The 13871-nt window shown below is 51.0% G+C and overlaps 1 protein-coding gene across 1 annotated transcript; it reads left to right on the forward strand.

Annotated features, from left to right (window-relative positions):
* The first annotated feature begins 271 nt into the window (after nt 1-271).
* Scn2b (sodium voltage-gated channel beta subunit 2) lies at nt 272-12637 on the forward strand. Its single transcript, XM_076924967.1, has 4 exons — nt 272-518; nt 7716-7882; nt 8166-8376; nt 8857-12637. The coding sequence occupies exons 1-4, from the start codon at nt 449-451 to the stop codon at nt 9054-9056; spliced, it is 648 nt and encodes a 215-aa protein (XP_076781082.1). The 5' UTR covers nt 272-448; the 3' UTR covers nt 9057-12637.
* The last annotated feature ends 1234 nt before the right edge of the window (nt 12638-13871 follow it).

Below are 13871 nucleotides of genomic sequence, written 5' to 3' on the forward strand. Positions count from 1 at the left end.
CTGCTAAGATAGCAGACATGTGCCACCTCACCTAGACATCTCTAACAATGTTTATAATAAAAAAAAAATAATTTCAAATGCAGTAGAAAGGCAAGATTAGATTGAGCTCTAAGTTTAGAGGCGAAATTTTCTGGCAAGTTAATTTCTTCCAGGAATATCTGTTTTATGCCCTCCCACCTGCTTTCTGAAATCCACCAACCACAATATTTACTCCATCCCCTTTTTTTCTCCCTTTCCCTTTACACACCACCCCCCTCTCTTTTTAGCAGCCACATACGAGTCGGCCATATTAGAGAGATGGAAATAAAGCTTCCTTAATGTTGCATATGTCTTTGAAGTACATCAGTGCATTTTCTTTTTTAGCATCCAACCATTCCTCCCTTGTGGTCCTTGGTCCCTCAATCACCCTTCCCCACAGCCCACCCGCCTAACATCACAGTCTCTGAAAATGCACAGGGCTGCCTGGCTACCTCGCCCTGCCTTCAGTCTCACGGGGCTCAGTCTGTTTTTCTCTTTGGGTAAGTTAGAACCACATCTGCATGTTCCTAAGGGTCAGAAGTGCAGCTGCAGCGGAAAGAGGAGGGGGCAGGGGGCAGGAGGGAAGGAGGAGTGTGAGACTTCCCTCTGTGTCCTTGGGAAGGGGCGTGCTGGGGATCTGGGACAGCTGGGACTGCCGGATGCTGGGCTTCTTGGTCCCAGAAATGTTGACTAGGGGCTGTCGCTTGGGGATGAAAATGATCAAATTTATCAAGAGGTGTTTTTTTACTGTGGATTTCCCTGAAGCGGACCTATGTGGGGGTGGGGCAGAACTAAGCTGTTCTGCGGTCTCTTCAGGGACTTTTCATTTATTATTATTATTATTATTATTATTATTATTATTATTATTATTGTTATTATTATATTTTCATTTTCACCTACTTCCCATGAGAGCTCATAGGAGTTGCTGGTTTATTTAAAAGTCTCTTTTGTGAGCCCCGTTCCCTGGAATCTGGTGGATTTAAAGGAGAGAGCGTTCTCCAGAGTTGGGGGCAGAAAGTTGAGCCTGTCCCACCAATTTGTGATGTGAATGGGAGGAGGTGGGGATCAGGCTTGAGGATGGACCCTGGGTCGGGAGGAGAGGCATCCGGAGTAGCTGCTGGAGCAGGCACCCCTGGCGTGGACCAGATGGAATGGATGAGGTCAGGTGCCCAAGATCCAGGAAGAAGGAGCAAACTATAAGTGGAACCTATGAAGAGTTCCTTTAAAACCAGTCTCAGTGGTCCAGCCCAGCCTTGTGGTCTAGCCCAGCCTCGAGGACCACTCTCTCATATGGTCCCAAAGCCAATTTCGTAGCTGAACACCTAGGACCTCATATTAGGCAGGTATGTTAGGAGGTTATTTGTAAGCCTACTTCCCCACCCCACCCCCACTCCATAAGGTCTCACTTTGTAGTCTTGGCTGGCCTTGAACTTTCAGTCATTCTCTTGTCTCTTTCTCTTCCTGGGTGATGGGATTACAGACAAGTGCCACCATGCTGGGCTCTAATGCTGCCTTATAGACAGTTTCATTCTTGCTCCTAAAGAGGGATCTGCAGTATCTGAGGGTCAAGTCTAAGGATCTTAGGTGGGAATATTCCCCATTACAAACTCTCTCAACCTGTCTGTCTCTGTTTTTCTTTCTGTCTCTGTGTCTGTCTGTCTGTCTCTATTTGTCTGTCTCACCCTCTGTGTCCTTTCTCAGTGTGCTGGGTGGTATATCCCACTTCTCTCCCTCTCATGCTGGGTATTGGGCCTCAGGGATAAACAGAGACATGAGGCCATCCTGGTAGCCTGCAAGATAAAGATCTAACATGGTCCGTCTTTTGAAACTGGACCTAAGTTTAAAGTTAGCTTTGTGTTTTACTTCATAACCAAGCTATGTCCCCTGAGCATCACTTCTGCCTTGGGTGACTGGAGACTGTCTTTTGCTTGGTGAACTTGTGACCTGACACATGGCAGGAACCAACAGATCATTCTGAATGCTTCTCAGGAACCCTGGCACGGCACATTTTGTAAAGCCCTCCCTCACAGCAGTTACTTGTGGTAGTAGATCCTGTGATTCTATTCGTGTTCTAGGGTGGAAACGGAGACACGGTGAGGTTAAGTAACTTCTTCAATCAGGTCGTGTGACTAGCATGAGAGGGCTGAGATTTGAACTCCCCGTGTATCTGACCAAGCACATTCTTTTAATATTGGGTTCTACTGCCCCCAACGTCCAGGAAGTGGCACTGCTCTGTTAGTATTAATTGGTGAAGAGTCTCAAGTGCAGGCTAAAAAAGTGGGGGGGTGGGGGGGGTGGGAGGGGGAGGTAAGAGGTGAATCTAAATTTAAAAAAAAAAAAAAGAAGCAGCCAGAGGTGGAGGACAGGCACAGGCCACGGACTCCTGTCAGATGGAGGCTGTCTATGCAGTGAACGAGGGCCCTGGCAAGAGGACCAGCCAGCCTGGGCTTGAGGGAGATGGTGTCTTGGATGGAGTGGCCTGTGCATGAGGGCTGCAAGGGGTAATGGGAAGAAGTGCATGTTTCAACAAGCCTGTGAGGGTGCAGACCTTGAACTTCGGGAAGCTGGGAGAAGGCATGCCGCTGGCAGTCCATTCCCCTGGCAATGGAACTTGGATGCCTGTAGTAGCAGTGCTCACTGGGATACTGGGATACCACAGATATTAGGAGGGATAGTGTCTCAGAGGCAGGCTACATGGGGATGACTGTAAAGGTGGCAAACAGCTATTCCCTCAACAAGCTCCAGGGTGTTTCTCAAGACCATCAGTTCTTCAGCCACTGGCCCGGCCATCAAGGTCTGGGTTATATTTGAGTGGGCTTAGAGAGTAGAGTGTGGGCTTCAGCTCAACCCTACAGATTTGCTGCTAAGGGCAGGACCTAGATTTGGAGGAGAATGCCTCCTCCCTGCCTACCCCTACCCCTGGCAACAAAATTTTATTGAGCATTTACTATGTGCTATATGCCTCTCTGGACTCAGGGATAGCAACACGAATAAGAAGGAGGTGACCACAGGTACATAAGAAAGAGCACCTCAGCATGGAATGTGATAGAAGAACGTTGGGTGTGCTAATTCTAGAGGTCACCTCTTGCTAACAGCTGTGTGCCAGGCACTGTGCTGGGCTTTACATATAGAGCATGTCATTTAATAGTCTCGTTAGCCTCAGAGGGGGTTAGTGTCCCCTGTGTTACAGATGAGGACATTGCAGCACCAGAAAGAACCTTAATGAGCCTGCCCAAGATCATATCAAGACCTCTAGAGTCCTAGGCTTGGGCCCTCTTCCACTTGACCCTAAATCATTGGAAAGAATAGGAACCTGTCTGGGAGAGGACCAGACACTAGGGAAGATGTCACCCAAGCTGTGCCCTATGAGTGGGGTTTGCGGTTTATGTGGAAGAACTCCAAAGAGGAGGGTGAGCAAACCCTCCAACCTAAAGCAAAAGCCTGAACAAGGCCTGGTGGAGGTGAGGGAAGAGGACACTCAGAGCTGTGGAGTCACCAGTGTCCCATGCAAGGGTGGGGTCTGGTCTAGCAGATGAGGCTGGACCCCAGACGGGAGCCACACCCAGGTACCAGAACTCTGCCCTAGAAGCAGCAGGAAGCCACTGGAGTCTTGGGGGCAGGGAAAAGGCATACAGCTTGGTTCTGGCTGCCCTGGGGAAGAGATCTGGGCGAGAGGATATGAATGGGAAGGTGGGAGAGCAGGTGGGATTAGACATCACATTTCCCTTGGAGGCAGGGGCTATCGGAGGACAATTTCTCCTCCCTCTCTCTCGTCTTCTCCCTCTCTCCCTTTTTAAAAAAAAATATATTTTTCTCAAGAATAAGACAAGTGTATAGATTGCCTTAGGACTGGAAGGAAGGGTAAAGAGAACTTACTTCCAGTCTTTCGAAGAGAGTGTTTGGCAGATAAGCCCTGTTTCAGGGTCTCTGTAGGATTGGCCTGGGAAAACGGTGGACGGCCAGGGCCTAAAGAACCCAGCTGTGTCAAATCCTGGGTCGCTGCACCCCATTATCTTCTTCCTGTGAGTTAGAAATCAGGAGACCTAGACTTCAGACCTGGTACTTAATAGGACTTTGGGAAGGTCGTGGTTCCTATGATTGGAGTTCCTTAGGAGACCACTGTCTGCTGGTGATCCTTGCTGGACCTGGGGGCTGGAGGTGCTGTGTACATATTAGGACTCCTTGAGCGGACAGTAACACCACCACCCAGCTCCATGTCCAGGCGGCATGGATTCAGGTTCTAGTCTCGTTGCATCCTGGCTGTTTATAAAGTTGGGCTAGTCACTGGATTTCTTTGTGCTCCACTTTGTCTGAAAGTGACTGGCAGTCACGCATCCTCGTCGAGGTAACCTTGGAATTCGAGATGGCGATGGCGAATCCGAGGTTGCCGGTAGCACTGTGGGCAGTTAGAATGAAGGGTTTGTCCCTGGGCCCGGATCTACCTATTTTCCAGAAGCACCAAGGATCTCACTCTCTGGCCTTGACGAATGCTTCCCTGAATTTAGTGAGCGTCTAAACTGCTGAGAGGTTCAGGCCCTCATCCCGACACCCCTGAGATTCTCACGATGTCTGGGGCTGAATCGTGGGCCAGTGGGTGAGAGCCACCTTCTTGTCTTCAGCTTGTCCCGCTACCGGGTTAGAGTCCGTGCTAGCTCTGGCCCCTTCCCCACTTTCTTCCCTGCTGACGGGACCGGATAGTTGACATCTGTGGCCACTAGAGGGCACACGAGTCCCATCTGGCTCCCCTTGCAGAGCACAGGAAGGGGAACCCGCATTGCACCTTGCTCTGTCCGCTGCCATTAGCCTGAAACTGCCTCTGGCTCCCCTGCAACTCTGCTGCCAGACGGTTAGCTGGCTCCTACTCGATGAGACGGAGCGGGAGGGAGATGTGAGCTGATATTCAAGTTCAGCTGCCGGGGAGGAACAGGCGGAGGACGGTGGACTTCACAGAGCCAGCTAGTTTCACAGAGCATTTTTTTGTGCGGAGGGGTAGCCCTGGAAAGGTGGAAGCCCTTTCGCGGGAGGGGGCTGGAGAGGTTGGAAGGTAAACTGAGGACAAGCCTCCATCAGCTCTTCTCAGAGTTCCCAGCCTCGGCAGTGTGGGCGTGGTGTTAATATTTTCTGCACACCTCCTCGCCTGGCATCGTGCCGGGTACTTTTAGATTCGGTATGAAAGTGCAAGAGCTGAGAACCAGGCTTTGCTCCTCTTGGGAGGAGCCTCACCAGCTTCCCAGCTGGCATTCCCTCTGTGAGCATTTCAGTGCCCAACTGGAGTCCTTGGTGAGAAGGTGAGGTCCATAGGCCTGCCTCCCTCCAGGGCTTTGGTGGGGATTTCCAGGCCAGCAGTCTGGAGAACCTCCTGTCCTTAGGTTGTGAGCTCTGCAGGCCCTTAGCAGGGATGATGTGCTGAGCAGAAGGGTGCTCTGGGAAGGTTTAGCTTCTCTGCTTGCAGGCTGCTGCACCTCTGCTTCTGAAGGTGGGGTTGGCAGGTTTGTGAGAAAACCCAGGATCCCTGCAGCCTGGCTCCTTAGCTAGATCTGGGGTAAATCCAGTCTGGAGGTACCCTCAAGTCCTAGAGACCTCCCCATCTCATCTCTTAGCTCCTTCTGTCCCCAAAGCAGAACTTTAGGAGAATGCAGTGAATAGCAGCTGTCATTTACTGAGCACCCGGCATTTGCTTCAGTCACTGGGACCACTCAGTGACAGTGTCACGAACTAGGGTTTCTGGAGGAGGAGGCTGAGGCACAGGGAGGTGGAGGAAATGCTTACGTTTCTCATAGTTGACCCGGGCTACAGCTGGGACAGAACATAAGTGGAATGGGGGGCCAGGTTTCTGCCCATCTCTGTAGCTGTAATCTTCACTCAGCTGGCACCCCAGCTATGACACCCCACCCTTAAACTCCCTGAAATCATCCCACCTCCCATGCTCTGCCCCCCAGCCCAGCCCTTGCCCAACTCTGACCTCAGGTCTTACCATGCCCTGTCTTGTTCTTTCTCAGATGTGCAAAGGCCAATCCAGCCATAGGAACATGGCCCTTGATATTCTGAAATGGCTCACTCCTCTTGAGTTAGATGCTGCCTGAATGTCATTCTCCAGAGCCTTATTCCCTGACCACTCCCCTCTGCCATACTTTGTCTTTATAGCCCATGTCATGTAATGCTCCAGACAGCCATGTTCTTATTTTTGTTGTTGTCCCTTTATGTCCCCTCACCAGAATACAAGCCCCACAACACAGCAACTATGCCTCATACTAGTGACAATTCCCAGGACCTAGGACTAACCGCAACCTGGCACACATAGATAATTTATGTATATTTAGTAGAGTGAACGAATGAGGACTGGGGGTGTGGTTCTGTTGGTAGAATGTTTGCTTACTACCCTTGAAGTCTTGCATTTGATTCCCAGCAGTGAATAAACTGGGTGGGGGTGGGGCACCCTTGTAATCCCAGCACTCGGGAAGTGGAGATAGGCAGGTCCGAAGTTCAAGGTCATCCTTAGCTACATAGCTAATTTCAAGATAGCCTGGGCTACCAGAGGAGGCCAACCAGATGCCCCCACCTCCAACACTCCAAGACCAAATGTTGTAAAAACCAAACGGAACCAACCAACCAACTAGACAAACAAATAATCATGCCCCATATCACAAAATAATGAAAATGAATTTGGGACACTGATTGTCACTGCCAGAGTTTTGACATGAGCCCTCACTCAACCCCTGCGCTACACCCCATGCCCTGTTTGTACTAAGCTAGTATTTTTAGAATGAAGTTTAAAGAGTCTTGGCAGACGATCTTAGAATTAAGGTCTGGGCTAGCCTGAGACAGCCCTGAGTATATCTGTGGAGTATTTTCACACCTCGACAGTACATGTCTCTGGAACAGCTGGGCTCTGGGCAGCTCACCTGTCCTCCCTCAGCTCTACTCTGAGTGGAGCACCCTGGAGGCACATTTCTCAGTTGCAGCACCAGGCCCTGACCTATGCCTGGTGTCTCATCTAGTACTTCAGAGGGATTTCTGTCCCCACCCTGCCACCTGCCAATCTGAACCAGCTTCTTGCCATAGCGTTTCCAGGTCAACATTTCCCAAAGGGGAGACCATCCATGTAGGCCGAGCAGCAAGTCCTCAGAATGAACCTCTTCTTATGGGGCGCCTCTTCCTCCCTGTCTGCCCTCTTTCTTGTCTGTGCGAGCCTGGGGATAATCAATGGCTTGTGCTGGGCCAGGAGAGAGCGAGGCTTTCCCAGGCTCACCCAGCTTTAGTTGCCTGCCGTATGGGGACACTGACGCTCCCCCTGGAGGGGCTTTGGCACAGCAAAAATAATCTGAAGTGGATGGAGAAGAAGGGGAAATTGAGGCAAGCCCAGTAAAGCGTCTGGCAGGGAAGTGGCATTGGGGTAGGCAGAGGCAAGTAGAGGGTCCGCCCACAGTGGACTTAGAACAAGCTGAGTCCATTTGGCTGCTCATGGCCTGGTAGACAATTTGACAGCGCTGTGCTGTCCCATACCTGTTCTGTTCCCCTTTCCCTCCTAAGGACCACATCTGGTGTCTCTCGTGTGCTTTGGCTTCATAACAGCTGTAAGGAGCCCAGCCCATGGCCCCTTAACTCCTCTCTGCCTCTCTCTATCTGTTCCCCATTGCCTATAGAAGGGTTACAACCCTTCCTCAAGTCTCTTCGTCAGATTATGGTTCTCTCTGCAGTGCCCCCGGGGCGGAGCATGGAGGTCACAGCCCCTGCCACTCTCAGTGTCATCAATGGGTCTGACACCCGCCTACCCTGTACCTTCAACTCCTGCTACACCGTGAACCACAAGCAGTTCTCTCTAAACTGGACTTACCAGGAGTGTAGCAACTGCTCAGAGGAGATGGTAAGTCCTGGTGGAGGAGGCGGTAGAGGGAAGTAGAGGGAAGGAAACAACAGTCCCAAAGCAGGAAGCCCACCATTCCCATCCCTAGCCCCAAGAGGAGTCTGGGTGGGCTGTCTGATGTCAGAGGGCATGATGTCACCACAACTGGATGGCCCTTCCAGGTCTAATTCCCTTCCTTCCCATGTTCAAAAAGAAGATGCACGGGGAAGAGGGTGTGTCCTCTGGATCCTCCTAGCCCCCCTGCTCACTCAGCACTTATACTAATCCACCCCTCCCCTCCCAGTTCCTCCAGTTCCGAATGAAGATCATTAACCTGAAGCTGGAGAGGTTTGGAGACCGGGTAGAGTTCTCGGGGAACCCCAGTAAATATGATGTGTCAGTGACTCTAAAGAAAGTGCAACTAGAGGACGAAGGCATTTACAACTGCTATATCACCAACCCTCCGGACCGCCATCGTGGCCATGGCAAGATCTACCTGCAGGTCCTTCTGGAAGGTAAGAGTGACAGGGCTGCAGTGCGAGACACTGACCCTTCTCCACAGCTTAGCTCGGGGCACTTCAAGGAGGCTGTGATTCCCATCTCATCTTCGGGTGCTTGTACTGGTGGAAGACATCCACACCCTGCCTGCTGAGGGAACAAGTCAACCACGATTAAAACCTTAATTGTGCCCATTTTATGGATGAGGATACTGAGGTTCAAGAGCATACCTTTCTTAAGATCTCACAATTCCTAACTTCTAGAATTAGATTGAGTCTGATCTTAATGCCCATGATTTAAAATACTCCATTCTGGGGGTGGAGGGGCTTTTTGAAGAGACGGGGTTGGGGGAGGAGGCAGTGGTCTAGGTTGCTTTGACTTTCACTAATGCCCTGTCCATGGAGAGGAGTCAAATAATATCCCCTCCTATTTTGGAGAGCAGGGATGAGAGAGAGATTTTCCTTCCCAGCTCTATGATTCTGCTTCCTTTCCCCCAGTGCCCCCAGAGCGGGACTCCACGGTCGCCGTTATTGTGGGTGCCTCAGTGGGGGGTTTCCTGGCTGTTGTCATCTTGGTGCTGATGGTGGTCAAATGTGTGAGGAGGAAAAAAGAGCAGAAGCTCAGCACGGACGACCTGAAGACCGAAGAGGAAGGCAAGACGGATGGCGAGGGCAACGCGGAAGACGGCGCCAAGTAACCGGAAGCCCGCCCTGAAGCCCCTCCCTGTGCCTGTCTCCTCTCACTCTCTGCCCTGTACAGTGTGACCCCTGCCTGCTCTCTCTTGGTGTGCTTCTCTCGACTAGGACCCCAGGGTCGACCTGGGACCTCACTTCCCATGCCCCCACTCCCATACCAAGGGTGACCTCCCTCCCTTTCATCTGAAAACTGCCTTGGTATCTGAGATATGCGAGTCCCAGGGAAAACAGAGAAGGGCTCTAGCCTGTCAGCCTTTGAGGAAGAAAGATGTGTGTGTGGTCCCAAAGACAAGATGGGGGGAGGGAGGGCAGTGGGAGAAGAGGTCGGCTGCCCACCCTGTTAGGATTTGGTCTGCTGGCGGCTTAAACTCTAGGGAGTAGCAGTGTGTGTGTGTGGTGGAGGGGAGAGGAGGGGGTAGTTCTGTGCTGACCAGAGGCACCATGGGAATGACTCCTGATGATGGCTTTGCTCTATTCCTCTGGCTACTCCCAACCCGGAACAGCCATCAGCTGGGGACGAAGGTGGGCTCCTACCATTTGTGAAAGCATTATTTAAAGGGATGACTGTACATTTCCAGAGCACTCAAGGAAAGGTAGGGCTGAGGCATTTCCGGACAGGAGCCTTGGCCCAGAGAACTCTGTTCTGGCCTTGTTTCTATCACTAGCCACTCCCAGAGAGGCTCTGGTTTACGATTGGCTACCGCTCCCTTGGGGATGCTGGCAAGAGCGCTACTTGAAAAGCGGCATCAGGTAGGATGATATCCTACTCCAGGGCTGCTCCTTAGGAGACCTGTGAGGGACTGAGGGGTGCGGACTTCACTGCATACATGTGGCTGCCTTCTTAAACAAGATAATCACCTTGGCCTCAGCTAGCAGCCTTCAAACCTCAGAACTGGAGTGTGTTTGGGGAGGCGGGGCGGGGCTGTGTATAGGGGCAACTTCCTGCAGGGCTTTAGTTTGAGGGTTTCTAGTTGCCCTTGGCAGGGTTTCTGCCTGGCTTTAGGCAAGAAGGAAGGGAAGGCTGGAGCGCATGAAATATGAGAGCATGCTGGTGGAGCATCTGAGCCCTACCCCCCCTCCACCCCAACCCCCGCCCTGAACTTCCTTTGTAAGGGGAGAAAGTCTCTCCTGTGGGAGACCAACTTTCACTGCCGTGTTACTATCATTATAAGGGACTTAAGTCCAGAGACATTTTACTATCATTATAAGAAACTTGTTATAAGTCCAGAGATGGGAGAAAGGGAGGGCAGAAAGCTAATCGGAGAGTATCATGTTGGGACACGCTCAGAGAACTGGCACAGAGCCTCCTGCAGATGGGGAGACTGAAGTTCCAAGTGACCAGACAGAAGCTGAAAGTATTGCCCATGTTCTGGCTCCTTGGTCCCCAATTAGAATAAACAGAGCTTCCTGGCAGGAGACCCTTAAGCCCAGGAGGTGTTTGGACGTGGTAGTGGGTGGGGTTCATCTAGCCCCACGCTTCTTCCAGGAACTCAGTCCCCACAAGCTCAGGGAGTTAGCTGTTCAGGGTCGGGAAAGAGTGGTAGAGACAGAACCAAGACAGTCTCAGGGACCAATACTTGCCTCTGCTTATCAGAGACAATAGCCACTCAAGGAGACCAATGGGAGTAGGTGGAAGGTTCAGCTTAATTCACTTCAATCCAACAACAATTTACTGAGTTTATGCTGTACTCCAGGCACCGTGCTTCGTGCCAGGGGTGCATACAAAGCCATACCAGGGTCAGGGACTGCCAAATCCGCACTGTAGGACCAAGATTCATTTGTTTTTTTGGTGCATCTACTTCCACTCCATAACCACTGCTTCTACAAGAGAGGCAGAAGGATGAGACTCTAGAATCTGGGGTTTGGGAAAGTAAGAGTACAAGGGAAGGGGAAAGGTACTGTTGGGAAGGGTACAGGGGTTACGTACGTTGGGCACGGAGTAAGGGATGGGTAACCAGCCAGAGAACTCCTGGGTAGGGTAAATCTAACCTTTCTGGAAGTTCTAAACTCTTTGGTTCAGTACCTAACTGCCAAACAACACACTGCCAATGGGAGTGAGCTAAACCCCGGGGATGCCCGGAGCAGGTGGGCACTGCCTATTCTCCAAGCAAGCCAACTAGGAGTAGAGTGATGAGTCGTGGGCTCCTCAAGCTAGCTGAAGCCAAGGGTGGTGGTGTATAGTTCTGCAGCGGGGAGTGGCCAGTTTTCATCACCTGGCATGTGCCCTCTTCTTTCATGGTGCACAGACAAGGGACTTTGCTTTTGTGAAGTCTCCTAACATTTTGGGGCAATGGTTACTTATGAGATCCCCCATAGGGTTGTATTAATAAGCTGACTCTTAGAGAAGTAAAGTTTCTTGGGTTTTTTTTTTTTTTTCTGTCCTGACAAAATGGGGTCCAGGGAAAGCGATGCCTGTCTCCGGATCTCATGGGCTGGGTCAGGAGCCATTTCTGCCCCAGCTACTTGCCCTCATTTGCACTTTCTTTTGGAGCCACTTAGACCCTCCTCCAGGGTCTCTGGGCTCCAGGTTGGGAACAAAACTTGGCTTCTGTGAGGTGGGGTGGGAAACTGAGATGTTCCTACTGGGGCTGTTGCTCAAGCTTGCTTCTTAGCTTACGCCTGCAAACTGCTCTCTTGCCGCAGAGTGGGCTCTGAGCTCTGCTCCTGGCTGTATGCTCCCACCACTGTGCTCCCAATCTCTCCTGCCTCTCCCGCTCTCCCAGAACCCCCTCCTCACATCCCACCTGCCTCTGCCTCCTAATTAAGGGCCACTGCAAAGAAAAAGACTGGCTGGCTAACCTGTGGGGTTCAGCTCATGAGAACAAAGCACAATACTTCAGGACTGAAAATGCCTTGCGGTGCCTTGGAACTGGCTTTGGAAGTCGCTGTCTGCCCCTCCAGCTACGGGACTCGTCGACGGTCGAGTCCCACTTTATCAAATGGGAAAAGCTGATTGGGTCTACATTTCCCTGTGAGTCTCCTTGGGAAAGTTGGGCTGCTGCATACCTACAAGATCAGGTTAAGCAGGTAGACAGGTGGAGATACCGACCAGGTCCAAAGAGGTTAGTCCCAGGCCATGAAAATGGCTTGGTGCAGTTGGAACGGGTGACAAATTAAGAAAGCTTTTTTCCCCTACATATGTCTTAAGAATGGACAGCCTTGCCGTGCCTCTCGTCGACGTCTTCCTTTATTAAGGCTTGCCGATGCTATTGTACATAGCCTTTCTATATAGGTAGAGATATATTATATATACAGATAAAACATCTCACTATGCCCACTCCGAGCGTTACACTGTGTGTGTGTGTGTGGGGGGGGGGTTGTAATCACTTCTCGTTGTTTCCGAGTACCAAAGGTTCATTATGGAATGTTCTTTATGCTTTTTAAGGGAGAACCCAACAGCATTAGCAAATACTTCTGCAGGCCTAGGTTCTACCTCCCGTTTGGTGGTTGGGAGGGGAGAGAAGCTTAAACAATTGGCCTTCTGTGACCTGACTGCTGGGAGCAGGCTGAATTTCTTTAGCAGTTTGTCAGATTGCTTGGATCTATTGGCTGCAATAAACACACTGTCTCCCCCGCACCGGAACCTCTCTTTAGTGTGGCTTTCTTCCTCGGGGTGCAGACTGGGTTATGGGAAGGTTTTGCTGGTGAGAAACCCTGACAGTCCTTCTCCGTGATGCCATGCATGCTGCCAGGTGTGAAGGCACTTGCCTTGCAAGGAAGAATGAAGTCTACCTGCCCTGATCCCCGGGAGGACTCTGCCCTTCATGCTAAGTACTCTGAGACAGGTGGCTGAGTACTGACTTCCAGAGAGACTTTGGGATGAAGATGAGCCTGAAGTACCCAAGGTTGACTGCTCTGAGGATGTACCTATACTTCCCATAGACAGATGGACCATCCTTCCTGCTCCTGGATTCTTACCAGTATCTGACTAGGCAGACAACTCTCATGTCTGCTCTGAGTTCTGGAAAGAGAGGATAATAGCTGGTCAGAGCACCCCTGTGCAGCTTCAGTGGGGAGGGTGGCTGGTGGGAGGTCATGCTGCCCCTGTCTCATCTGCCTTTGTATCACTGTCTCCTATTTACCTAGTGCTGAATCAGCCTTAAGACATTCAAGGACCTGGGAGGTAGTTCAGTGGCTAAATTGCTTTGCCACAAAGCCCAACAACTTGGGTTTCATCCGTGGGACTCATATGATAGAAGGAGACTCCTGCATATAAACACACACACACACACACACACACACACACACACACACACACACACACACACACACACACACACACAATGTTTAAACAATGTTCAAGACCAAGGCCAACCTTCTGTTTGGGGTCTCTACTGTCTTGGGACTTAAACTTTCTGAATGTCCAGAAAATTTCTAAGTAGTAGGTTCTTTTTCTGCCTGTCCTCTGGTGACCTGGAGACCCGCCTTGGTGGTTAGTGGTCAGGAATATTCCAGGAAGGTCTCAGGATTAGTAACCCTTATGCTTGTGAGGACCACAGATATTAGCTGAGGGAGACACCAGGAAGGAAGCAGCAGTGTTAACCAAAGATACTGATGCTATGATCAACATTAACAGAGTCAGAGGACCTGCATTTAGAAGGGTACCTATTCCCTGGAGCCCCTGAGTCCTTCTCGGGGCAGGATGTCATAGAGGGTGTCTTTGTTCTCAAGAGAAAAATTGAATCTGAGCAGAAGAGCACCAGGGAGACTGCCTGTTGCCTTCAGGGTGGACATGAACCCCTAATGCCCAGGCATGTCACTAATAGTCTCCTCATCCCCCACCCTCCCCCGCCAAGAACACTTGGAAGGTTCAGACT

This window comes from Arvicanthis niloticus, chromosome 26 (genome assembly GCF_011762505.2).
Source record: "Arvicanthis niloticus isolate mArvNil1 chromosome 26, mArvNil1.pat.X, whole genome shotgun sequence".
NCBI lineage: Eukaryota > Metazoa > Chordata > Mammalia > Rodentia > Muridae > Arvicanthis > Arvicanthis niloticus.

Bases quoted from the DNA above. Each gene is read 5' to 3' on its own strand.
- Scn2b (XM_076924967.1), top strand. From the start codon at position 449: ATGCACAGGGCTGCCTGGCTACCTCGCCCTGCCTTCAGTCTCACGGGG. The intron at 519-7,715 runs GTAAGTTAGAAC...TTCTCTCTGCAG, and splicing joins CAGTCTGTTTTTCTCTTTGG to TGCCCCCGGGGCGGAGCATG. The intron at 7,883-8,165 runs GTAAGTCCTGGT...CTCCCCTCCCAG, and splicing joins GCAACTGCTCAGAGGAGATG to TTCCTCCAGTTCCGAATGAA.